Genomic DNA, 23,559 nt, shown 5'->3' on the forward strand with positions numbered 1-23,559 from the left:
TAATTAAATTAGTACTGTGTCGGAATTTTAGGACCAATATTGTTAATCTCGCGCACTATGTACAGTGTTTTTTAGGCTAATATAAGGTATTATTTTCTAGCTCAAATTCTTGTATCTAATCATGAATTTTTAGTCGATATTAATGTTCATTATTATTATCATATTATACGTGCGAAGATATATTGCCCCTCTTTACTCATATAAAATTTGTACTTTCATATAGATAGAGAGATTTATAATGATAGATAAATTTATGGATTATTCAGTGTTTGGCGTTAGGGAACAAAAGGTAGTATATTTACATTGGAGATTAAAATTATTATACAATAAGTCTCAGATTATTACAGGATAAGATGTAAAAAGTTATCGTATATATGCAAATACTTGCATCATATAGTATGATTATTTTTCATGTTTCAAATTATGTTGATTTGAAAAACTCTTTTACTGTTACATCTAGTACGATGGAATAATTTCAACAAAAAAATTTGCAAGTACTTTAATTAAGTCTGACTTTAATTTAATTGCATACCTAGTGTATTGAATTTGTCTGAAACACATTGTTACTATATATTATACACATACATATATTCTCAATTAACTTATCTCTTTCAAGCAAATAGATTTCACACATTTTTATACATACAAACATCTTCATCTAACCATTGTATGTATACAGATGTATAATAACGAAATCAAAAAAATTTATTTAATGATAGTTCAAAATATAAGACAATTCTGGTATAATAAAGATGTAGAACTTTACAACTTCTATATGCAATAATTCTTATCTAGTAGTGCAATTCACAGTATAAGTAACAAACAAAAAAAAAGATAGATATTAAATATTGTTAATTATTTTTCGCTGAAGCAGTCACAATCTCATATATATATATATATCTCGATAAATTATATAAATTAAATTATACCGAACCATTTTGCATTATAAATAGTAATTATATATACATTTACGGCAACTATCGCGATATTACATTATCGATAGGTGAGCTTACATTAAGTAGACCTTATAGTGTGTGATTTGTAAAGTGAGATGAAAAATTAAATGCAAATTGTTTGTATTGATTGTAAAAGATTTATTGTATTATTGAAGTACCTCTCGCCCCTATTTTCACTTTTTTTTTTTTTTTTTTTTTTTTTTTTTTTTTTTGTGTGTGTGGGTATATATGATAATTTCTATAGCACTTTTAGAAATTGTACAAATATATATATATAAATATAAAAATATGCATGGACGTTAATTTCAAATCAATAAAAAATATGTATTTATACACAATGTAATGATACAATCATAAATTTTTACAAACAATAAATAAAAAGTGTAGAAGGATAAGTTTGAGCACAATATCTTCATACTAGAAAAATTCTTAAAAATAAATATAAATCTCAAGGCATATTTGCTATTGTTTTTAAGGGTTGATCAAGATACATGGCCAATGCCTGTGCTTTTTCTCTTAACAATCCAAATCCTACATTTTCTTTTGCATACAAACATAAGAGTAAGTTAGCTACCTCCGTGATGACAACTTTTCCTTCCTGTAAAACAGGAAGAATATATAACATATTTTTATCATGTAAAATAATAAATTTAATATATTATTACCATGCAATCCATTAAAACATAATGTAATTCATCTTCCTTAAAGGCGTTTCTCCCATTCTTTTCATAAGCTGTCCAAATATTACTTGTAATAGCAGCTGTAACTCTAGCATCTTTATCTCCGTAACCACTATATGCTAATAATCCTCCATCTCTGTTAAGCAATCTGAAACATTAATTAGAGATAAATATTTATAATAAATTTATAAATACCATATAAAAATTATAGAGATTATCACAATAAACACCTACATGTAAGAAAAAAAGTACAAGAGTGATGTTATTGTTCAAATCAAAATTTATTTTGTTTGTAGACACATTTTTATAAATTAAAAAATTTTTTTATTAAAAATATTCTTTTCAAAATTCTTACTCACAAAGTATTTTCCACGCCACCAGTATTAGCTTGACTTAAAACTTGGGTGAGAGCTTTCGGCTTCAACATATTTCTGCTATTTTTTTATTAAATTCAATTTAGAGTTATTACATGTTACATATACATACACATATATACATATATAGATAAAAAATATAAAAATGTTTTTACTTTTTATTACGTACTGCAATGTGTGTATAAAATTTATTCCAATTTTTCTCAAGTTTCGGAGTCAGCTGTTAACTGTGCAAATGGCATCTATGATTCTATAATTGTAATCAACAAACTGTCATAAATGGAATTATGATTAGAAGAGAATTTAATCATATAATATACAGTTTCAAGATGCGCCTGTTATACTTTTTTTTGCGAGTCTTTATCTTATAGCCCGTTTACATGGAACCGTGATAGGTCACATTCACGTTGCATATCAATAAATAAAAAAAAATCGGAACATTCTTTACGAGTAATCACACTCATTAATTATAAATATGACGTGAGAAAATTTAAAAGTTTCATAGACCCAATTAATTGATTTATAATATATATATATATATATATATATATATATTTTTAGAGAAAGAGTCACGTTCACGTGAGAACTGGTGACAACGTTCAAGAACCTTCTGGACGCCCTCTACTCTATTTATTGCCTCTTGCTTTCATTCAATTGCGTCATTTGATTCGCGAACCACGCAGCCTTGCGCAGCATCTAGCATAGTTTGTCGAACGTGGTCGAGCGATCAAGTTCAAAGTTCAGATCCAGGGTCCAGGTTTTTCGTCTTTTCGCAGCTCGATCGAAGTAAGAAACAAAGAAAATGCCGCGACGTGGACGTGCTGCCGCGCCTCCTCCGAGAACGTAAGTCCACGATAAAATGTCATTATTTGATCTCGACTATTCGTCACATTTTGACGTTACATCATGGTCGCGATCTTCGACGTAGAAACTTTAATTGTCCATAACCGTGCATGCATCTTCCAACGTTATCTTGAAAACTGTGTAAAATCCGCTTCGTTTCAGCGTCAGGTCAGCCGCGGCTGCACCTGCACGCGCCCCCGCACCCGCGCCATCCCGACTCCCGGCTCAGACCTCGGCCCCACCGACAGCACCTATGGTGGCCCAACCACAGCAGCCGTCCCTCATGGGCCAAATGGCTGCCACAGCTGGTGGTGTTGCCATTGGATCCGCTGTAGGACACACCATCGGTCACGCCATGACTGGACTCTTCAGCGGAGGATCCAGCGAGACCGCTGCTGTTCCTGCTGCACCGGAAGCTGCAGCCCAAACCACTCCGGCCCCGGCCACCGGAGCGGCTTGCTCGTGGGAGATTAAGCAGTTCCTAGAATGCGCCCAGAATCAGTCCGATCTCAGCCTGTGCGAAGGATTCAACGAGGCGCTGCGTCAATGCAAAGTTGCCAATAGTCAGTAATCGTGTCTGATTTGTTATTTTTTGTAGATAGTCTTGACAATTGGATTTGTAATTGTCTTGTATTTTCTGCTTTCAGATATTATCTAAATTGATGTAGAAAATGAAGAATCTAGAAACTCTCTAGGTGAAATTGAAATGTGTGCTTTATAATCCTATAGATTGTATAGCATAAAATTTTGTTTATTTTTATCATTATTACATGCAATAATACTATTAATGTAACATAAAACAGGCCAGAATTCTAAATCATATCTGTTTTAGTACAAGTTTTAGAGAAAAATAAATTATGTTTGTTTAAATTGTATACAAGTAACACCTGCCTTTAATCTTCCCTAAATTATACTTAATTAACATATAAAAATACATGTAACAATAGTGATATGTGATTCAAAATAAGTGTAAAATATAAGTTTGGAAATTATATTACTAATGTAAGAAAATTATTAAAATCCAACGATAATTTTTTCTTTCAAGAATTAAGAAAGCACTAGCAAAGAAATAAAAATAACAATACAGTCGCATTTCTCTTTCTCACTTTATATATTACAATACATTAAACAATAATTTATATTATAAGGTGAAAATAGTTCTTACAAGAAGATACATATCGGAAGAGAAAACAGCAAATAAAAACTTGGGTATTCTGACCAGAGTAAAGTAAAGCGCACCTTGCTACACAAAAGTATCTGCATTTTTTACCATAATTCTTTCTCTAATACTTAGCTATTTTATATTTCGAAAATTACAGTGTGATTTATGAATATATATATTTGTGTGTGTATATATATATATATATATGTATATATATATATATGTATATATATATATGTATATATATATATATATGTGTATATATATATGTATATATGTATATATATATATATATATAATGTATTGTGTGTACCATATATTCAGCCTATATAACGCGATTATCTATAATAACGGATTTCTCTTTTTTTACTCGACAATAGGAGGCAGTTAAACACGGACAAGTAGCACGAATATGGTAGACTATCTTTTCTCTGTATTTAATACACGCATCATTACGTAACCAGCGACCGTGGCGACTGCGATTCCGAGACCTGCTTTCCACCATACCAAGGAATCCCCTTGCATTAGGCCGAATTGATTTATATGCCTGAAATTTCCAAGTAGAAAAATTTACTGCAACGATTCGAGTGCGTAGAAAATGTAAAATGTCTCACTATAGCAAAACTACAATGTCATCTTCAAATAATATTACTTAACGATATAATAACACAAACAACGTATACACACAAATGAAGAGATGTAATTCTGACAATGAAGTTTTACCATGTGTAATAATAAGCAACATATCAGATTGAAAGAAAAATCTCTCCTGTTAGAGTATCTAAGCATATGAATTAAGCTTTATAAATTACCGAGAAATTTTGCGAGAGATCGACCATATCGCATGCTCATGCTTGAATGAAAAGCGGTCGGATTATATATTATTAAGCTAAGAATCGTGACAATTGTGGATCGCGGGGAAGAAATATACAAGCAGTAATACGAAATAAAACCTTGTGAAAGAACTCCACCACTGAGAGGGTGAGGTTTCGACAAGCAACATGTGGACCATACGCCTCAAATGGCTGAAAAGAGCCAATATGTTGTTACGTATATTTTCATCCGTGCGATGACAAAATTTTCTAATATGTGAGCAAATCGCCCGACTGTACATTTAATATGACAAGATGGAGTTAACTCTTTGACATGAACGCATGCATTGACAGGAATGTACGATGATGATGATGATGATGAATGATCGAATGCAGTTTTCACGATTTGCTCAAGCTTCTAGATCTTTACACAGTGTGAAATTGAAATTTGGACCAACCTGTCTCTGTAAAATAATACCCATGCTCCTTGAAAGCGGCTAAACACGAAATATCTTTTTGTTAATACCGAATTGTCTTTTTTTTTATTTTTAATATTACGTGTTTAATATAATTAAGTTATTATCTTTCCTTAAAAATTAAGGAAAATATAAGAAAAAAATTGAGGAAATATTCTGAAAAAAGTGCAGTAAGAAACGCAAATCATTGTTGCCTCAACGTAACTTTACAGTGTAAAAAATAAATGTAAAAGAAAAAGAATCAAGCGAAAAAGCTCTTAAAGTCCTGACGTAATCGATATACTTTCAGATATATCAACTACACAAGAAAAAAAAAAAACCATCTATTTCCTCTCTAAATCGAAGAAGCTTCGAGATCTATCTGGCAATTTCGTTATTACTTTACGTTCTTAATTTACAACAGAGAAAGTTCAACTTACGGGAAAGCCGCCATTGTAGCCAGTTTGACGAAGATTTCACGTCGTACTGTGCGTGAAATACTGTACGGTTGTGGCGGCATCAATTTGTATTTACTGCAAAAAGCGGTCGGTTGTAACAGATATCCTTGTTTTACCTCGGAAAGGTCACTTTTGTTCGCTATTATCAGAACGGGAATTTTGCTATCGGCAAAGTATTTCTGCAAAAGCGTACATATCGTAAAAATCGTATAATCAGTTTAATAAGATTGTTACATTGGATATGAAAAAGTACTCACGATGTAAATACGCGCTATATACTCGAACGATTTCGGATTACTGGCGTCGTAAACGAGAGCCGCTGCGTCGCATTGTATTTCCGCTGGTGTTAAGGCGTCCTGCACGTTCATCACGTTTATATCCTTTAACACCACCATCTTTTCTTGCCCGTATACATGCAATGTATTCACAGTGATGTGAGCATTTGATGGGACAGTCTCGTTATTTAATTTCTAGAATTATACAAGCCAAAGTTGTAAGATAGATTCAAGCCGTAACAATTATTTAATATTACCGATAATAATTAATAATTTACCTCAAGTTTAGGATCGATAAAACTTCTACATAATGTAGTTTTTCCGCTACTTTTTGGACCTATCACATGACAGGTGTAAACGTTTCTGCTAGATTGCTTTTTTGCTAGATCCACTTTCTTTTCACGAGTCACGACGATCGAGCTCGTTTGAGACTCGTTGTGGTACATGTTGTAGCCCAAATACGCCATATATTCCAAGGTTTTGCGCACGTTCGTCAATGTCAGCAGTGCCCATTGGCACATGTATCCTTGGAACGTAATCCATCCCTATGCATCATGATGCAAATTAAATTATGTTCAAATATATTTAACTGATTTAACTTTTCGATTCTCAGAAATTGATATAGCGGTTTTTCACTTTACAAGCGGTTTGACATTTTACAAGAATATTTTTGATATTCTTCTAAGAATAATAAAAGCGAGAGTAAACCTTTTCGTTCGTAGGTACAGTGTACTTGTATTCGTCGCCCCATGGAGGAACGAGGCAACGCGAGAACAACGATTCCAATTCTAAGGGCGAAAGAGCTCCATCACGATCGCGATCATGTTGCATAAATAGTAGTGTCAAAAACTCTTGTCCCTTGTGTGACAATTCGGTGGTGCAACCAAGCGGGACTTTTAATCTAAAACAGAGAAATTTTTTTAGTTATTAACATTAGAAATATATTGACGATATGACTCTGTGTGACATCTTTATACATACGAAGGATGAGTATATTCTTTTGACATTTGCAGCTCATTATCATAACCAAATTTTCGTAACACGGCCCAAGTCGTTTCGTTCCTTCCACGTTGTATGAATAAACATTGTAAATACATAAAACCTGTATATAATCAAAGATAATTATATTACATAATACCCTTAACTTATACATCTTTTATAAGTTTTCCATTGAACCAACTACATACCTTTCATCGTGACACATCCATTACATATACCGTCACAAATATTTTTTGATAGCACAGCTTTTACATCCTCCAATACTTGTGGTTGTAACGGTGTGTTGAAGCACCATTGCTGAAACGCGTTCAACTCTACATCATTTAAAAGTCCGTCGTTATCTACATCGCATATCTGTAAGAAAAGAAATATAGAATTATCTTTAATACATAATTGTTGAGAAAATAGAACCTTATTCTAAATCTGCAGCTACTTTTGAGATTTAAGAAAGTTACTTTTTAAAATAAAACTTTTTCCTCATACAAATTCTTTTTATATAAATCAATCCTTTTAGTCATTTTGTACAAAACAACGTGCTATGAATTATTAAAATATCAAATAGTGTATATTTTAAAAAATATTTCATGTGTAGAGATAAAAATAAAAGATATCCTTTATAGTGCATACTTACTTTAAAAATTCGTTTTAGCGCGGTTTTGCATTCCTCAGTGAGCTATAACGAGAAACATTAATTGAATTAAATTTAATTATAAAGATTAAAAAAATTAAAAAAGAACCAAGAATAAAGATATCTCACCTCCTGCGTGTCATAATTGTACAAAGGTGTAGTAGGATGTAAAACTGCTTTTTGTGCATAATAAAACGTTTCTGAAACATTCTGAAGTGTTTTTGCCGAACACTAAAAAAAAAAAATAACAACATAATATTTCTTTACATCTTTCCTTCAATTACCTTCGTTATAGATCAAATTATATAATCTTACCTCTATGCAGCTTTCAATCTCTGTAAACTCTTTCATAATGGGATATACAGCCTGGAATTGCAATGGAAGATAACAACTACTGACATGGATGTAATATGAATACATGCTATTTAAATCTCTCTACAAACCTCTATGGTGGAATAATCTACGAGGTCGATCTTATTGCCTACGAGTACAACTGGACATCGATTGTCAGGCGAGCACCTTCTGATTAATGGTAACCAATAGCTGGCAGCTCTATCCAGAGTATCCTCGTCGTCCACGGAATAAACCACGCATATCACGTGCGCCTTCTGAATCTCTTCCGCCAGCTGATCGTCCGTTTGCTCCACCGCTGTTCGAACATAAAGTATAATAATAATATAACAAACCAAACATTTGTGATAAAGAGAGGAAATGCACAGAGCATTGTACAATACCTGAATAATCGACTATGTGCGTCGGCACCTGTTCCGGCGTGACGTCCGCCGGTATCGTGATCTCCTCGGCCTTGCTAGGCACTTCCTCCGCATATTCCTCACTCACCAGAGAAAGTATCAGGGAGGTCTTGCCGACGCCTCGCTCGCCGATCAACAATATTCTCACGTTGCGCCGAAGCGCGACCGGACGTTGCACCATGCTGCTTTAAGCACCGTAATAATAATGGCCTACGGCATTCGCCGTTCAATTCCTCGCGGATGGCATCCTTCCGGAGGAGAGGACCTAGGGTATCGCCGCGATGTGTATAACCTATATGACGCGGACGTCAACAAGACTCAGCACTCCTGCCGAGTGTCACCGAGCGCGATTCCCTTCACGGTGACATTTCGATAGCGGCGAGGACGACGATAAAGACGATGCCGATGAGGATCAACGACGCATCGTTCTATCTCCTTTTCTCCTCGTCTGTTAGATATTATTTTGCACTTTGCCTCGATGCTTCTTTCAGAAACAGAGACGATTTTCGGCCAATTACGGTTACGACTCAAGACTGACAGCAAACTCTCCGGCTCCGGCGAATTCACGGGACTGAAATGTGTAGCAGCGCTTCGAGGGTGGCCTTTTCAAGGTTACCTATGCCACCGCAATGAATGGTGTTACGTATTTGTGTGCGTGCACCTATCCGTGTGCTTATAGCGGTACCGCGTACACGTGTGTGCGCGTGTATATATTTATGTTTCTCGTTACACTTTGCACTTTATTTCTCTTTCTCTCTCCAGCGCGCGCATCTGTGACATATAACGGGTAAAAAAAAGATGTACTTTACGCGCCCTCATCTCTCCTGCTTGGAAGAATTTTTATACGAAACATGGAGAAAGACTATATACACTGCGAAAAGTGTTGTATCAAAACGTCACATTATTTTCCTTTATATTGAATTTAAATATGTACAAGTGCAGAATTATCTCGTTAAAAAAATGACATACAAATATTTTACCTTATTTTGCTCTCGCTATATTTGTCTCTTCAAATATAAAAGGTATAATATTTTAAACAGACTGTAAGATTCTTTTTTATACCTTTTTTTTTTTTTATATTAGTAACAGAAAAGCATCTTTCGGACTGGAGATTGATTCTCGTTTCTTTATATCCCTGTGAAAATACATATGAAATTTTATTTATATATAGTTCCGAAAAGAGAAAGATTCGTTATAGAGGTCGCTGTTACAAGTGACATACCGGAGTGATTGAAAAATCTGACTTACCGACTGTTCTCGAAAAGTTGACATATGACATATATGACACATGACACATGACACATGTAAAAATCTTGAAAAATATATAACAAATAAATCAATATTTTTTTATACACTAGAATATAATAACTTTTAAAAACTTGCGATGAATACAATATTCGCTAATTGCGTACTATTTATTTTCCCTACATTGTCAATATTATTGATCATCCGGTGGTCGAGAGAGATTCTCGTTTCTCGTCGACTCGAAATTAATAACTAACCACAAAGTATAGCCGGCGTTCCGCGACAACTGTTGCAAATGCTATTCATAACACGATCCTCTCTCATAGGAGTGTTGATGCTTTTCTGCATAACCAGAAATATTTGTGCCCAAGTTTATCGGAATATGTCGAGTCTCGCCGGGGCATATTCCGTGGCGTATGTCACGGTACCGAATGATACAGTTGCGAAGAAAATAGCTCGGTATATATCACGATAGATTAATATTTATAAATGTATTTGCTCCACTCTTTGATAAAACACATTTAACGTGATTTATTCTTTTTTTTTCACAAAGTGGTTTGGTCGAAAATAAACTTGCCGCTTGCGTCAACATCATTCCACAGCTTACTTCCATGTAAGTTTCTCCTAAGCAAGAGAGATATACTTTTCACGTGTCAAAAAATATTGACAGAAAGAATTCCTAGATATTTAAAAAAAAATACTTTTGATTAAATAATAAAAATATTATTCACAGATACGAATGGGAAGGGAAAATACAAGAGGATCCGGAACTTTTATTAGTAAGAAATTCATTAAACTTTATAAATGAGATGAAAATATCCCGGTACTGATTATTCATTTAAATTTTAGATGATAAAAACTAGGACAGAGAAAATCGATGCTCTAACAAAATATGTAAAGTAAGTTAACTAATATACTTTATATTAGTTAAATTATATATCAAATTTTAATTCCATTTTTTTACAGAGATAATCATCCATATACAATTTGTGAAGTAATTTCACTGCCTGTAAGTTAATTTGCATATTCTATTTTAAAGAGTATTGTTGTACAAAAGATAGTTATTTTTAATATCCAGGAAAGAAATAAAATATCACAAATTAAATGCATAAAATATATTAAAACTTGATATTTATATTGCAGATACAAAATGGAAATGAAGATTATCTAAAATGGATTAGTGAAGTAGTACCACCATTTGATAAAAGTAACCAAGAAAAGCAAGATACATAAGTTGAATGCAGAATATTCATTATTGTGTTTAACATTTTTTTGTCTAAGATTAATCTACTGTAATAAATAACAATCCACAATGATTTGGACGTAATAAGCTAGACTTCGTAGAATATGAGAAGTTTCTTATTAAACACAAATTCTTCCCTTGTTCTAAAATACTAATCATTAAATATGCTAAATAATATTGACCAGTTAACCAAAGTATCTATATTGTACGTATACATATTAACATATACTAAAGCAACATCACATTATATCAGTTACAATAAAATATAAAAGTTTAATTTTCAGACTATTAGAATAAGGCAATATCAATTTCCCGATAAATGAATAAATTTCTAACAAACGGAGCGAGAGAGTATTGCTTATTTTTTTTATCTTTAAAATACTTATTTTGCTAATATGCAAAGAATCATTACATTTTATATTGAAATCCTTACTTCAAAAGGATATTAATTTGTGCTACAAAAAATGAAGTCGTAGCTGTTCTATACATAATAAAACAAATTCAATATGAAGAATTTTTATCAGAAGTAAGATTTCTGTGTCTGAACTCAAAAATAAAAGTAAATAGATGATTTTACAATTTACAAATTTCTGTCTGACTCAAAAATAGAAGTGAACAGATGATTTTACAAATTTACAAATTTCTCTGTCTGACTCAAAAATAAAAGTGAACAAATGATTTTACAATTTGTCTTGAAATTGAAAAACTTTCATCAAAAAAACATATCATTGTACAAAGAAATAATATATTGAATGTAACAAATTCAATTTGAAGGATTTTTATCCAAAATCAAATTCTTCAGTGTCTGAATTTCAAAAAGTAAATAGATGATTTTACAATTTACAAATTTCTGTCTGACTCAAAAATAAAAATGAACAGATGATTTTACAATTTACAAATTTCTATCTGACTCAAAAATAAAAGTGAACAAATGAGTTTACATTTTATCTTAAAATTGAACAACTTTTAGCAAAAAAAAAAAAAAAAAAAAAAAAAAAACGTACAAAGAAATTCACTATCTCCCGCTCTCGTAACCAGGATAAAGAAATAATAATGCAGATGCCAATGCCTGATTGATCGTCATTTTATAAGTTTTTCCTAGATTATAGCGACACGAAGGGCAAGAATATACCTCAGAGGAAAAGCTTTGTTTTAAGCACTTTAAACAGGTATTGTGTGCACAGGGAGTCGTCACAGGATTATAAACTATTTCGAGGCAACAAACGCATGTGAATCTGTAAAATATAAAATTGAGTTATGTCAATAATTGATTTGACTATTAAGAAATTATGAAGGAAACTTGTAATATTTTACAAAAACAATATTTTTACCTTTCTGAAATATATTGTAGAAAAGTGCCTTTTCCATCAAACACTGCCGCGGTGCATTCAGCCCACAATTTAGCATTTAATTTGTCATTTTCTATTAAATTCTTCAATTCATCCTCCAAAGCATAGCTTTGTTGTTTAAGTCTTTTTTTAGGCGGACTTTTATTTTCCTTCACGACGATATCTTTTTCATCGCTAAGAGCGGGACGTTTCTTAGCATTTGTTACATCGCTTTTCTTCATCGCTTCGAGATATCCATCGGGATATATTGGTTTTAAACCAAGTGTAGCGATTCTCGCTTTGCCTTCTTCAGTCCAAGGCGCAGGAGAAGGATCATCTCTCCTTAATATAAATCTCCAAACACGAAAGCCACTTTTACCCTTGCATGGATAATACTTTACTACTTTGTATATACCGTCGTATCTGCGGCAAATATACAATATTGTTAAAAACTATATATATATTTAGCATCCAAGATATAAAACATTCAATGTACCTGTTACCTTCTTCCGGGGCATATTTACTATGTTTTTTTAATTTAGCATTACGTACAACACGGACCGGTATTCCTTTTGTCCAATCCGTAGACGTTGCACCAACTTTGTCGTTTAACTTAGCGTAACAATTCTTTGCCAATGCCTTATTCATTCTGGTTAAAGTCTGATCACTACTTTGTCCAGCGGTTCTTTTGTTACCTGTATCAAAGGAAAGAGGAATTGTAAAAGTTACAACACTTTTGTGATTAAATTATAGGTTACGTTCTTTTATTAGTCATTAATTGACAAATGATAATAACCTGATAAATCTCTGCCACCAGAGCCAGTGTATAGAAATTCGTCACCATTGTCAATGTCGTCCTCGTAACCGCCCGATAAAACGATAGAGTACGCGCAGTCCTGTTCTCGTCCGTGAATGCCAGCTACGTGCGGTCGGTGTACTCCCGCTTCTGAGACCTGTACAATATTTTTTTCACATTATTCAATAAAATTTATTAACAAACTATTGAAAAAAATGTGAAACTTTTATTTACCTGCAGTCTAAACATCCAACACATTCCCACCTCTATGCCTGGAATCGAACCGCGATGATTTGGAGGGACAAGACTGCATATTTTTGTCCTACCAACGCAAGCCATTCCTTTCCCCCAATCCCTTCCCAACTTCTTATTGGATTTTTTCTTTGACTCTTTTAATTTATCTCCTGCCTGAATAGATAAACAGATATAATAGAAATGATGAAAACAAAGATACATTATCAATAAATAGCATACTAATATATAATAAAAGATATACCTTAACAATTTCGTTTTCATCGTTTTTGCATTCCGGACAATACCAATAATCATCGTCTGGAATTGTTGCAAGTGGTGGGTTCAAACATCCCAAATGATACGCATCGTTGCATTCGTCACAGAGTAAAAGATTATGTTCATCTTGCTTGCCAGCGCATACTTTACAACCACACTCTTTACACTTTTTATTTGGATTGTCCATACATGTTCTACAGTTAGCAGCGACACGTCTACGTTTGCCCGTACTAATCATAAATTTTTCATCTTCTTTAGTTCTTTCCGTCAATAACTTGGCTGCTTCTATAGCATACACTTCTCCTTTGGTATTAACTTTTAGAATTTCAAGTTGATGATCACTAATAAAAAAGGAATGGGCGATATAATTAAACTAAATAATTTTTAATAAGTAATATAATGCAAAAAAATAGAATATATATATATATATATATATACATACTAGCCCATGTGTAATATTCCACTCAGTTCTTTCAATGTTCTTTTGTTTTCTATATTGGATATTGTAAAGTCATACCACAATCCAACTTCTTTAGGCTCATCCACATTATAATTGATCATTATCTTTTGACCAACAGATAACTTATTAAACGGTATAAGACATCTTGCACGTGGCCGTATATGCGTTTCAGGTACATTGAAAGGGAAGCTTTTGTCAAACTCCCATATTACATTATAAACTACTTCTTCTTGCTTCTGAAAAATTTTTTGTATAACAGCTTCAAACCAGGCACCATGTGTTTGATCAAGGCAGTCTATCGCATCTCCAACTTTATAATACAAGCTTTCCGCTTCTACCAATTCTTCTTCTTTGTTTTCCTTTTTTACACTGCTATCATTACTAGAGGTAGCTTTGCTCTGCGTATTATCTATGTTTATCTTTATCATAAGTTGTATAACATCATTTACATTAATATTATAATCATAAATCTTGTAACCATTTTCTAATTGTTTGCCACGAAAAAATAACCTCTGTATATCTTTCTTAACGTTCAGTTCTTTTTCAATTTTATGCTGAAAAATCACAGAAATTAGTGTATATATATATATATACATACTATTGTAAAATATGTCTGATAAAATGAATTCAATATTTGTTTTAATATAAAAAATATAAATTTATTTGATGGTTTTGAGCTATTCAACGCACGAGATTATTCATTATTATTTACATATGGAATAAATATTTATATTTATAATTAACACAATAAATCTTTTGTACATATATTCGATGAATATTGAAGAAACTATTAAAGCCTGTAAAGCCATTTATTCATTTATAAAATGTAACATACGGCAATAAACCTTTGATGCAAAATTTTTTTCGCATGGTATAATAATCACATGTCATACCTTTAAATCTTCTACCATAGTAAGTTTGGAGATCATTATAAACGCCTCCTTTTTCCCATCTATTGTCTTCACTTTAACGTACATGTTGCTACCGATGTACACTTTGCATACGTACGTTGTATCGCGATGCTTAATGAATACACAAGGCAGTTTTGGCGGGAAACGTTTCCGAGAGAAACTTCGTCTTTTTTTTTTTTTTTTTCCGTGACAAGAGGTTTCCTAGAAAATAACCGTTCAAATGTTGAGCGACGTCTGCAGTGGCGATCTTAGGGCACATCCATATAAAGTCGGACAAGCGTACGCGCGAGGAAAGTGATTGGTCCGTTTGGTCATTCAAGAAGGGCGGGAAATTGATCGGCAGCGAGAGATGAAAAATTCGTTGCAGAGCGGAAACGGTAGATGGCGGGTGGCCAGTCGTTTAACCGGAAACCTCAAGTGTCGAAACAACAATCGAATATCGCGCGGGATCGCGTTCGCGAGAGAGAGATTTTCCATTTTCCAGCCGGTTTGTCGTACGGGCGATATAAACGGAATAAAAAGCGCGCTCGGCGCTCGGATCTTAAGCGCCGTCCCATGGACACCTTGGGTGTCGCACTTGAGGCCGCGAGTGCCGCGGCCGCGGCGGTGACGCCGTCGCCATGTTTGTTATAGTTTCGGGGGGATGATAAGCGTACGCGACGGCGTCGGGATTTGAATGAAACGCGTGTGAGCCCGGTTGCCGTGTACGTCCGTTCGTGCCGGCGTGCGAGCGCGTCGGCCGTCGCCGACTCGCGGAACATGGTAAGCAGCCGCGGGTGCCGTTAACGCCCGGCCGGCCCGCCAGGCCGCGGCCGGCGGCCGATTTTCGCGCGGATTTTCAGGTGTCCCCCGGGGTCTCGCCGCCGCCAACGACGTCGCGGCGCAACGTCGCACATTCAAAAGCTCTTGTTCTCGATCGTGAAAGGTAAAGGACTCGGCTCGGATCGGATCGGATCTCGGCTCGTGACCCTCGGTCCTCGCATCTCCGTCGACGCGCGTCGCGTCGCGTCGCCTCGCGACGCGACGCCGACCGGCGAAATCCGCCGTTACGCGATATGCCGTGCCACGGGCATTGCGCCGCATGCAAATCGATATACGGCTCCTACCTCTATGTGCTCGGTGTGAGTGTGAGTGGAGCGTGTGTACGTGTGCCATGTACGACGTGTGTCCGAGCGTGCGTATATAGCGTATATAAGCGACCAATCACCGCTGGGTGTGTGTTGGGCGCGCGCGCGCGCGCGCGCACTCATACACCTACGTTTCTCCGGAACGCCCCTTTTTACGAAACGATCGAACTTCTTTCCCGCGCAATCTTGCCCGGCGCGAGACGTCGTCGATAGCGCGCGCCGATGTGCACCGAAAGATTCTGTCAATTTTAAATTCGCAGTCTTCCGAATAAAAGGGTTATTTCCGATTTCTCTTTCTGTTTTTCTTTTTTCATTTTTCAATATATATATATATATTTTTTTATATATCGTGACATTTATTTTAATTTTTTTACGCATTACGTTTTTTTGTAAATATTATTTTATATAATTATATATACAATATATATATATATATATATTTTTTTTGCAAACTATTTTTAAACAGCGTTTTAAAAACTTTTCTTATCATTTTTCCCAAAATAATGATATTATTGAACCTAAACAATTTTTAAACACATTTTTATTTATATTTTATTTATATTAATATTTTAAAAAGTAATAAGTATTTTAAAGAATGCAAAAGATTAATTAAAAATATTAACTAAGAAAATTAATATTCCATCATTTCAGGATACCTAACAACACTATTGAAATGTGGCTAAGAAGCGAACGAATTAGTAGAAGATTGCGCGGCCGTTTAAGTTTAAGCGGTGTAACGGCATCAAAGGCAACCAGTCATCGGACGCAAGTTGGTACAGCGCGCAAAGTACCGCATATTGGGAACAACAGTCGAGTGATAACATCAAGTAGATGCAGCAGATTGAGTCAGTGGCGACGTAGATCATCCAGTTTTCTAAAAGAAGTGAGTTTATGAGAATAATACCCTTTTTTTATATATTAAATTGTGTTCAGACAAGATAGCGTGTCATACAATATTATCGCATTGCATATTTAGTATGTATACGTAATCTTTACGGATCACTTATATTTAATCTTTTATTGAAACTAAAGATTTATAATAAATAATTGACAATTGCTAATTAAGTAAATACAGAGAATTGATTTAAAAAATTACTGACCTTTGTAGGCTTGTAAAGAAAATGTTTTACATTTTGCCAAATCCACACCTATTAGACGAGAGAGAGGACCTCGTAGAAGAAAATGCATAAAACGGTCGATGGTTACGTCAACTCCTTTGCACCGTGCCCCGCCAATAGATGCAGTCATCGTAAGTTACCGCAGTCATTATTTTACGATATAAAAATCAATTATATCTAATTTAATATATTTTGTAGTCTGCTAAAAACGCATCACCGTCTAAAGTTTCGGAAGAATCTAAGGAAAATTGGAATGGCGGATCCACTTTACCCCTTTGCTCGTCAATAACGAATACGGACTCTCGTAGTCCAATGATACCGCCGGTACCAAATGACTTGAAATCTTCCATATCCAGTGTATCTTCGTTGACCTGTCTAATGCCTCCGGTATCCCTAGGATCGCATTCAGATCTCACATGTTTACTAGATGATGAAGGAAGCAAGAACAACGGTATATTACTCGATGGCTTACATAGTCTCAAAATATATAATGTCAAATTAATACATATTAAATTAATATGCATTAAAATATTAATGTTTACATGTTTTTTTTCTTTTTTTTTTTTTTTTATACATAGATACTACGCTACCGTCGTCATTACACTACTCCTCTTTATACGCACACGCCGAAACGTCCACAGAATATTATAGTTTGATGCATTCAACTTCGATATATAACGTCCGTACAACCACGTACAACACATCTGACAAGTACTTTCCAAACGGAGGAAAGTGCTCGCTTATCGATAACAATGAAAACCGCAGTGATCTCTCAAAAGATCAATATGCTATTGAAACAGACCCAACAAAACATGAAACAACTGCTGGATATCCCAGTACAAAATACAGTATACCAGCAAGTATGTACAATATAAATCCTCATCATCCATCCGATACAAACGGCAATCTTAGTGACAAATATGATTCCGAGGACGTCGACAGTCGTTATCACGAGGTTGAATACATGGAAGTGGGTAGCGAAGAGATAGTAGAGTCTTGCGATGTAGAAAACATGGTTACTCAAGTTCAAGAGGACTGGGAGCCGTTCGATCCTTATGTCTTCATCAAGCACTTGCCGCCGCTCACGCCAGCAATGAGAGCAAGATGTCCGGCTCTACCGCTCAAAACGCGAAGCAGTCCAGAATTTAGTTTGGTACTAGACTTGGTAAGCTTGAGATAGATTAACATCTACTTATATATGTGCATCCATTACGATGTATGATTGTCAACAGTCGTAATTATTTTCCGTCTTTTTCTTTCGCAGGACGAGACGTTGGTCCATTGCAGCTTGCAAGAACTATCTGACGCGGCGTTTCGCTTCCCAGTAGTGTTTCAGGATGTAACATATACGGTATTTGTGAGAACGCGACCGTACTTTCGCGAATTTCTCGAACACGTCTCGTCACTCTACGAGGTGATTCTATTCACGGCGAGCAAACGGGTGTACGCTAACAAGCTGATGAATCTATTGGATCCAACGCGAAAATTGATCAAGTATCGTCTGTTCAGAGAACATTGCGTTTGCGTTAACGGAAACTATATAAAAGATTTGTCCATCTTAGGCAGGGATCTATCTAAAACTGTAATTATTGACAACAGTCCGCAAGCATTTGGATATCAGGTAAAGTGATTTAAGTGATATAAAGTGTATAAATATGACGTAATACACCTCTGGAATATGCATTTAAAAACATCGATGTATATTACAGCTGGAGAATGGCATACCTATAGAAAGTTGGTTTGCCGATCGTTCGGATAACGAGTTAATGAAGTTATTACCATTTTTGGAAAATCTAGTAAATTGGGTAAGTTGTGGCATTTTCTACCATAATGTTGGAACTAATTTTACGAAAGAGTACAATTAATTTTTAGTCTTTTTATTTAATTCTCGTCTCTTCACAGGGGGGCGATGTAAGGCCACGCATTAGAGAACAGTTTCGACTATTCAGCTTTCTACCACCGGATTAATTTAACTAGCATGCACAAAATTCAACATTGTCTGAGATACTTCTTAGCCAATCAAGAAAAAAGAAGATACAAAAAATATCTTAAAGATATATTAAATAGATAAATAATAGTTACATTCTCCGCGATGCATAAAGCACGCGCGTAAGACGCTATAATATTATAATAGTTTACAATGTTTCACAAATGGATATGCCTGTTGGTATATAGAAATATGGAATTTAATAAGTCTAGATCTTTGGAATTACTATCCTGATTCATTGATCTAAAAGGAAGTATCCGTCAACAAAAAATGTTGCGTACATATATGTACGATTTTGTTAGTTTATTCATTTGGACTTTAAAGTCGAGGTAAACAAATCAAATCTTGTCTAACGTAAACATCAGTGAGCATAATATATTATTGTGTATAATTTTTATTAATACTTCCAAATGAATACCAAGTCTCTCCATGACGTGATTATACGACCTCTGTGTATATAATAAGACTCGTATCTTACGTACAATATACAATTGTTTCGAAATTTATTTTTGTATTACAATAATTGAAAGTAATATCTATGAGATTGTTAATTTTATTTTATTTTTTTTTTCTTATATTTTTATCAGTAAAATATATGGTCTCGATTTATTTATCTATCTGAAACGTCTGTAATTTAAAAATTCTTTAATATATTCGCGTTATCACGATTTTCTGAGTTTATTGTGAACTACAATTGTTTATTAGCATCACAACTATTAAATCTACGTCTAGATTGCAATTTTTATATATAAAGATGTTATAAACACATCTGTTAATAATTATATAATTATATGTATTATTATATAATTATATAATTATATACGATTATATGTGCTACATGATAAACCTGTGTATAATTCATAATGTAAGGAACATAGAATTCAGTATCAAAAAAAAGAATTAGCAGCATTATCATGTAATAAATGGCGTTGCAAAAACCTTACGCCTTGTAGTGTGTTTATCATAGTTTAAGATTATACTCATATTATGCACAAACACACACATAATAATAAATAATAACAGATTGTTATTCGTGAAACCAGGATCATGTATAGCTAATTTCCCAGAAAATGTTTATTTTTTTTTTTTTTTTTTTTTTTTATTACATCACAATTGTGAAACATTTTTATTTTGCGTGTTACAATAAATTAGTCCTGTAATGTTTGTTATAGAAATAAATTAACGAGAGATGTAAATGACGGTCTTGTTACATGAATAAGCACATCATTTGATTTACGTTTTAACAGTGTAATAACTGAAACGCTGGAGACAAGAAACACGTTGAACATTATATATACAAATTATTAAATTATATTTATAAAGAAAGTATTATATTAAATTTCACATACGGCCACTACTCATATCGAGAATTATTATCTCTCCCGAATCTGCATGTGACAGATGTAAAAATGAAGAATGATGTATATTGACTAGAAAATTGTTTTTCCCTGCTCTTACTATATAACATCGAGATGACGTACTTTAATTTATACAGCGCGCTTAACAATGTACATTACACTATTAATTATATATATTTAAATAATTATGAATATAAAAGAAAATATCACCAGGAACCATTGATATAGTATTACGGTACTTTGCGAAAAAACGAGATTTTATACCTAATTGATAGCTTCCGAAATTGTGCTTCAATTTGTTTTGGCATATTTTGTTGCCTGACATTGGGTTATGTTTGAATTTAGAGAAAGATCACCATTTCTTTTAATTCATTTATCCCTGGTACAGATGTCAGATCATTGGCTTAATTCTTGAACTCCAGCGTTTCATTAGTCTGACTGTCTATAGCTTGAGGAGAAAAAAGGCTGAAAAATGTTACGTGCAGTGTTATGCATTTAAAAAAAAAAATTATTCCATAAGTATTGGAATGATCAACTTTAATATAATTTCATATTTGTAATAACAACGAGCTAACATTATTTAAAGTCTATACTATATGCCGTACTCAACATTACTCGCACTTCAGATATATCCATCTTGCAGCGAAAAAAAAAAAACAAAAAAAATTTAATTTCAAACTTTTTTTTATCAAATTAAATTTTTAACAAAAATTGACAATTGTTAATCCAAACATTTGTTAGGTTATTGAATATTACATAAATTTTCCTTTATATGATCATCCTTGGCCACGTCAGTCGCAAAGCACAGGAACCTCAAATTACGATGAATGTAATCGGTGTACCGCAACTCGATGTATCTGAAGTCCGAGTAGGATTCTATCTAATCCTCTGTACGCTGAAAATACCTATTCTCGATGCGTTTACACAGATTCACGAGCTTCGGATGATTTCGCACGATCATAGCCAGTTTGTTGTTGGGTAACGGCGTTGTGATTATTGTGAATATATGACCAAAAACTAAGGCGTCCAATTCATTGGGCTTGCTAAATAAAAATGCATAAAAATCTCTTGTTATATTAGGTCGTAATCAATATATATTTATACAAACATGCTATACAACATATTTACTTAAGCTACATGCATGTATATATATATATATATATATATATATATACATATGTATATGCATAAATCAATTCATCGATAATGTAAAGGAATGCTCGGAAAGAGAAGGAAGCGATTCAGGCTGCGATTGGAAACCATCCCACAGAGTATCCTTGGAGGGTGACTCAATTATCTCAAACTCTTCGGCAATTTTGCTTTGTATTTCGGAGCTAAAGTAGCGATGTTTAATTCTAAACATGTGCTCGATAAGCTTGGGGAACTGACGAATCGTGGTGATGATGCCGTTGTTTGGAGGAAAGGGGGGCGATGTGAGAGCGTGAATGTGACCGTATATCAGGGCATCGATTTCGGTGGGACTTGAAGAAACATAATCAGGCAAATAAATGACAGAAGGTGAAAAATAATAAGAATAGTTGATAAAAAAAAAGTTACTTACAATTTCCCAAAGAAAAACTCTTCGTCCGCTAGTCTTTCGGAGAGTGCTATACAACACTTTCTCACATCATCGTAGACTTCATCTAAGCTCTTGTTATACCAGCCAAGTACATTGAGTTTCTTTATCACTTCTCGCCTCTTTTGCCAGTTTAGATAATGATTAAGCGGCCAAGGATACACGCTCCCGTGTCTCGGTTTTGTGACTGCGTCCAAAATTGCTGTATCCACCCAGCAAATGTAGAGCTCCGCATTTACAAACACATTGTTTACAAGAGACAGGTACGCTCTCATATCCACTTTGGCGGCAGAGTCCAAGTGATCGGACAGACTTATTCCTTTACTCGCTATGTGTGTCACTATGCCATCAAATTCGGATATCAACTTTGTACCGCATTTGATAAATGGTACACGACCTGATGGCGACATAAACTCTGCGTTCTTTCTTGGTTCTATTTGAAAATCAAGCTGACACATTTTAAGGAAGGCTTGCACCGCCAAGCAGTTTGCATTGTCAGGAAGCAGAATCTGTTCCACTTCGTAGGGTTGGTATAAAGTAATAGGCTGAGGCCATGGTTCTTGAGCTGCAATGGCAAATAAAACTCGTTATCACAGTGACAGATACCTATAAGATGGGAGTATTTATCTTTGATGTAACATAATCGGTTACATAATCGAGAATGTAAGAATTAATATGACACAACATATTAGATTAAAAAAACAGTTGATGCGATTAAAGTGAAAACGCTTAGTTTATCTGAATAATAATTCAAAGTGACGCTGTCATATACGAATATCGAATGCAATTTTGTTTACAGAAATGTAAGGTTAGATTATGCGAAAAATCGTCGTCGAAATGGTACGTAAATTTCGATGATGAAGTTTCAAAAAAACGTTACCTTCCAACTCTACCGCGATCGAGTCACTTAATAATACATGAGGCATGTCTGTGACAATTACACACACGTGAGGACACGCTTTTTTTCGCCTCGCGTCTTACTGCTTCAAAATTTGCGATTGATTACTCGCGTTGTTAAAGCGCCACGAGCAAACAACGAATTGTAGAACCGCGTGTGGTGTAACGATTTTCCCCACAAGTATAGACATTACACCTTAAGGTGCCTTTTCATGCTGACGCTCGACGCTCATTTTCAGCGTCAAAAGACATCACGTGACCAAAAATAAAAATACCAATTCGTCAATTTTGATCACGTGATCTGTTTTAACGCCACAAATGAGCGTCGAGCGTCACCATGAAAAGGCACCTTTATTGCGCAAAATAATTCCAGTTGACTGAGTAAAATTTAAATGAGGTTTAATCAGCTTTCAGTCTTTCTCAAATTTACAAGAAAATTTTAATTTACAACCTTTTGTTCCGTTTGTCTATGTAAGATAAAGTAATTCGCTTTTATTCCAATAAATCGATGCGAAATTAATGTGTAGCTCTCACAAATTTCAAACCACTTTATTTTACTTTTAAACTTGTCATTTTCGTCATTAAATTGATAAAATTTTAATACTCCTT

At 34.3% G+C, this 23,559-nt stretch overlaps 7 protein-coding genes across 13 annotated transcripts; 3 read left to right on the forward strand and 4 right to left on the reverse strand.

Moving 5' to 3' along the window:
* Nucleotides 1-1,259: 1,259 nt before the first annotated feature.
* On the reverse strand, nucleotides 1,260-2,472 carry Lamtor2 (Late endosomal/lysosomal adaptor, MAPK and MTOR activator 2). Of its 2 annotated transcripts, none has more exons than XM_072905047.1 (4): nucleotides 2,180-2,472; nucleotides 1,996-2,070; nucleotides 1,622-1,784; nucleotides 1,260-1,554 (listed from the first exon to the last, which is right to left on the reverse strand). In XM_072905047.1, exons 2-4 carry the CDS (start codon nucleotides 2,061-2,063, stop codon nucleotides 1,405-1,407), a joined length of 381 nt encoding a protein of 126 aa, XP_072761148.1. In that variant the 5' UTR covers nucleotides 2,064-2,070; nucleotides 2,180-2,472; the 3' UTR covers nucleotides 1,260-1,404. The 2 variants fall into 2 exon arrangements, with proteins under 2 accessions (XP_072761148.1, XP_072761147.1); XM_072905046.1 differs by having other exon boundaries at nucleotides 2,166-2,471.
* A 190-nt stretch (nucleotides 2,473-2,662) lies between these two features.
* Nucleotides 2,663-3,733, forward strand: LOC140672682 (coiled-coil-helix-coiled-coil-helix domain-containing protein 2-like). The gene is made up of 3 exons (XM_072905044.1): nucleotides 2,663-2,853; nucleotides 3,016-3,416; nucleotides 3,501-3,733. The coding sequence occupies exons 1-3, from the start codon at nucleotides 2,813-2,815 to the stop codon at nucleotides 3,509-3,511; spliced, it is 453 nt and encodes a 150-aa protein (XP_072761145.1). The 5' UTR covers nucleotides 2,663-2,812; the 3' UTR covers nucleotides 3,512-3,733.
* A 197-nt stretch (nucleotides 3,734-3,930) lies between these two features.
* Miro (mitochondrial Rho GTPase) lies at nucleotides 3,931-9,524 on the reverse strand. Of its 3 annotated transcripts, XM_072905028.1 has the most exons (15): nucleotides 9,375-9,524; nucleotides 8,377-9,165; nucleotides 8,086-8,291; nucleotides 7,958-8,008; nucleotides 7,772-7,873; nucleotides 7,646-7,687; nucleotides 7,203-7,368; nucleotides 6,997-7,117; nucleotides 6,724-6,916; nucleotides 6,294-6,560; nucleotides 5,998-6,210; nucleotides 5,723-5,919; nucleotides 5,286-5,324; nucleotides 4,969-5,040; nucleotides 3,931-4,562 (listed from the first exon to the last, which is right to left on the reverse strand). In XM_072905028.1, exons 2-15 carry the CDS (start codon nucleotides 8,573-8,575, stop codon nucleotides 4,436-4,438), a joined length of 1,995 nt encoding a protein of 664 aa, XP_072761129.1. In that variant the 5' UTR covers nucleotides 8,576-9,165; nucleotides 9,375-9,524; the 3' UTR covers nucleotides 3,931-4,435. The 3 variants fall into 3 exon arrangements, with proteins under 3 accessions (XP_072761129.1, XP_072761131.1, XP_072761132.1); XM_072905030.1 differs by lacking the exon at nucleotides 4,969-5,040 and having other exon boundaries at nucleotides 3,933-4,562; nucleotides 9,375-9,522; XM_072905031.1 differs by lacking the exons at nucleotides 4,969-5,040; nucleotides 5,286-5,324 and having other exon boundaries at nucleotides 3,933-4,562; nucleotides 9,375-9,521.
* Nucleotides 9,525-9,747: 223 nt separating this feature from the next.
* Cuta (cutA divalent cation tolerance homolog) lies at nucleotides 9,748-10,987 on the forward strand. Its single transcript, XM_072905045.1, has 6 exons — nucleotides 9,748-10,098; nucleotides 10,193-10,252; nucleotides 10,373-10,418; nucleotides 10,489-10,538; nucleotides 10,606-10,648; nucleotides 10,783-10,987. Exons 1-6 carry the CDS (start codon nucleotides 9,935-9,937, stop codon nucleotides 10,870-10,872), a joined length of 453 nt encoding a protein of 150 aa, XP_072761146.1. The 5' UTR covers nucleotides 9,748-9,934; the 3' UTR covers nucleotides 10,873-10,987.
* Nucleotides 10,740-15,292, reverse strand: Uhrf1 (ubiquitin-like with PHD and ring finger domains 1). Its single transcript, XM_072905027.1, has 8 exons — nucleotides 14,870-15,292; nucleotides 13,959-14,530; nucleotides 13,503-13,857; nucleotides 13,241-13,414; nucleotides 13,007-13,163; nucleotides 12,707-12,905; nucleotides 12,214-12,633; nucleotides 10,740-12,117 (listed from the first exon to the last, which is right to left on the reverse strand). Exons 1-8 carry the CDS (start codon nucleotides 14,951-14,953, stop codon nucleotides 11,898-11,900), a joined length of 2,181 nt encoding a protein of 726 aa, XP_072761128.1. The 5' UTR covers nucleotides 14,954-15,292; the 3' UTR covers nucleotides 10,740-11,897.
* A 118-nt stretch (nucleotides 15,293-15,410) lies between these two features.
* LOC140672677 (uncharacterized) lies at nucleotides 15,411-21,584 on the forward strand. 3 transcript variants are annotated; one of them, XM_072905032.1, is made up of 8 exons: nucleotides 15,411-15,649; nucleotides 16,666-16,897; nucleotides 17,123-17,263; nucleotides 17,331-17,583; nucleotides 17,711-18,297; nucleotides 18,397-18,753; nucleotides 18,842-18,937; nucleotides 19,035-21,584. In XM_072905032.1, the coding sequence occupies exons 2-8, from the start codon at nucleotides 16,688-16,690 to the stop codon at nucleotides 19,098-19,100; spliced, it is 1,710 nt and encodes a 569-aa protein (XP_072761133.1). In that variant the 5' UTR covers nucleotides 15,411-15,649; nucleotides 16,666-16,687; the 3' UTR covers nucleotides 19,101-21,584. The 3 variants fall into 3 exon arrangements, with proteins under 3 accessions (XP_072761133.1, XP_072761135.1, XP_072761134.1); XM_072905034.1 differs by having other exon boundaries at nucleotides 15,579-15,812; XM_072905033.1 differs by lacking the exon at nucleotides 15,411-15,649 and adding an exon at nucleotides 16,040-16,290.
* Nucleotides 20,806-23,111, reverse strand: LOC140672679 (metaxin-2). Of its 2 annotated transcripts, XM_072905036.1 has the most exons (4): nucleotides 22,934-23,111; nucleotides 22,039-22,618; nucleotides 21,383-21,520; nucleotides 20,806-20,942 (listed from the first exon to the last, which is right to left on the reverse strand). In XM_072905036.1, the coding sequence occupies exons 1-4, from the start codon at nucleotides 22,977-22,979 to the stop codon at nucleotides 20,882-20,884; spliced, it is 825 nt and encodes a 274-aa protein (XP_072761137.1). In that variant the 5' UTR covers nucleotides 22,980-23,111; the 3' UTR covers nucleotides 20,806-20,881. The 2 variants fall into 2 exon arrangements, with proteins under 2 accessions (XP_072761137.1, XP_072761138.1); XM_072905037.1 differs by lacking the exons at nucleotides 20,806-20,942; nucleotides 21,383-21,520 and adding an exon at nucleotides 21,592-21,958 and having other exon boundaries at nucleotides 22,934-23,003.
* Between the last annotated feature and the right edge of the window lie 448 nt (nucleotides 23,112-23,559).

The sequence above is a fragment of the Anoplolepis gracilipes genome, chromosome 13, assembly GCF_047496725.1.
Source record: "Anoplolepis gracilipes chromosome 13, ASM4749672v1, whole genome shotgun sequence".
In the NCBI taxonomy this organism is placed as follows: domain Eukaryota; kingdom Metazoa; phylum Arthropoda; class Insecta; order Hymenoptera; family Formicidae; genus Anoplolepis; species Anoplolepis gracilipes.

Coding starts and splice junctions, on each gene's coding strand:
- LOC140672679 (XM_072905037.1), bottom strand. CDS start 22,979: ATGCCTCATGTATTATTAAGTGACTCGATCGCGGTAGAGTTGGAAG. Junction 22,619..22,933: donor GATCGCGGTAGAGTTGGAAG/GTAACGTTTTTT, acceptor TTGCCATTGCAG/CTCAAGAACCATGGCCTCAG. Junction 21,959..22,038: donor GAGTTTTTCTTTGGGAAATT/GTAAGTAACTTT, acceptor TGTTTCTTCAAG/TCCCACCGAAATCGATGCCC.
- Miro (XM_072905028.1), bottom strand. CDS start 8,575: ATGGTGCAACGTCCGGTCGCGCTTCGGCGCAACGTGAGAATATTGTTG. Junction 8,292..8,376: donor GCACATAGTCGATTATTCAG/GTATTGTACAAT, acceptor ATGTTCGAACAG/CGGTGGAGCAAACGGACGAT. Junction 6,917..6,996: donor AAAGAATATACTCATCCTTC/GTATGTATAAAG, acceptor TCTCTGTTTTAG/ATTAAAAGTCCCGCTTGGTT.
- Uhrf1 (XM_072905027.1), bottom strand. CDS start 14,953: ATGTACGTTAAAGTGAAGACAATAGATGGGAAAAAGGAGGCGTTTATA. Junction 14,531..14,869: donor CTATGGTAGAAGATTTAAAG/GTATGACATGTG, acceptor GTGATTTTTCAG/CATAAAATTGAAAAAGAACT. Junction 13,858..13,958: donor GGAATATTACACATGGGCTA/GTATGTATATAT, acceptor CTTTTTTATTAG/TGATCATCAACTTGAAATTC.
- Lamtor2 (XM_072905047.1), bottom strand. CDS start 2,063: ATGTTGAAGCCGAAAGCTCTCACCCAAGTTTTAAGTCAAGCTAATACT. Junction 1,785..1,995: donor GGTGGCGTGGAAAATACTTT/GTGAGTAAGAAT, acceptor TTAATGTTTCAG/ATTGCTTAACAGAGATGGAG. Junction 1,555..1,621: donor ATGTTTTAATGGATTGCATG/GTAATAATATAT, acceptor CCTGTTTTACAG/GAAGGAAAAGTTGTCATCAC.
- LOC140672682 (XM_072905044.1), top strand. CDS start 2,813: ATGCCGCGACGTGGACGTGCTGCCGCGCCTCCTCCGAGAAC. Junction 2,854..3,015: donor GCCGCGCCTCCTCCGAGAAC/GTAAGTCCACGA, acceptor GCTTCGTTTCAG/CGTCAGGTCAGCCGCGGCTG.
- LOC140672677 (XM_072905032.1), top strand. CDS start 16,688: ATGTGGCTAAGAAGCGAACGAATTAGTAGAAGATTGCGCGGCCGTTTA. Junction 17,264..17,330: donor CGCCAATAGATGCAGTCATC/GTAAGTTACCGC, acceptor TATATTTTGTAG/TCTGCTAAAAACGCATCACC. Junction 18,938..19,034: donor TGGAAAATCTAGTAAATTGG/GTAAGTTGTGGC, acceptor GTCTCTTCACAG/GGGGGCGATGTAAGGCCACG.
- Cuta (XM_072905045.1), top strand. CDS start 9,935: ATGCTATTCATAACACGATCCTCTCTCATAGGAGTGTTGATGCTTTTC. Junction 10,099..10,192: donor GTTGCGAAGAAAATAGCTCG/GTATATATCACG, acceptor TTTTTCACAAAG/TGGTTTGGTCGAAAATAAAC. Junction 10,539..10,605: donor GCTCTAACAAAATATGTAAA/GTAAGTTAACTA, acceptor ATTTTTTTACAG/AGATAATCATCCATATACAA.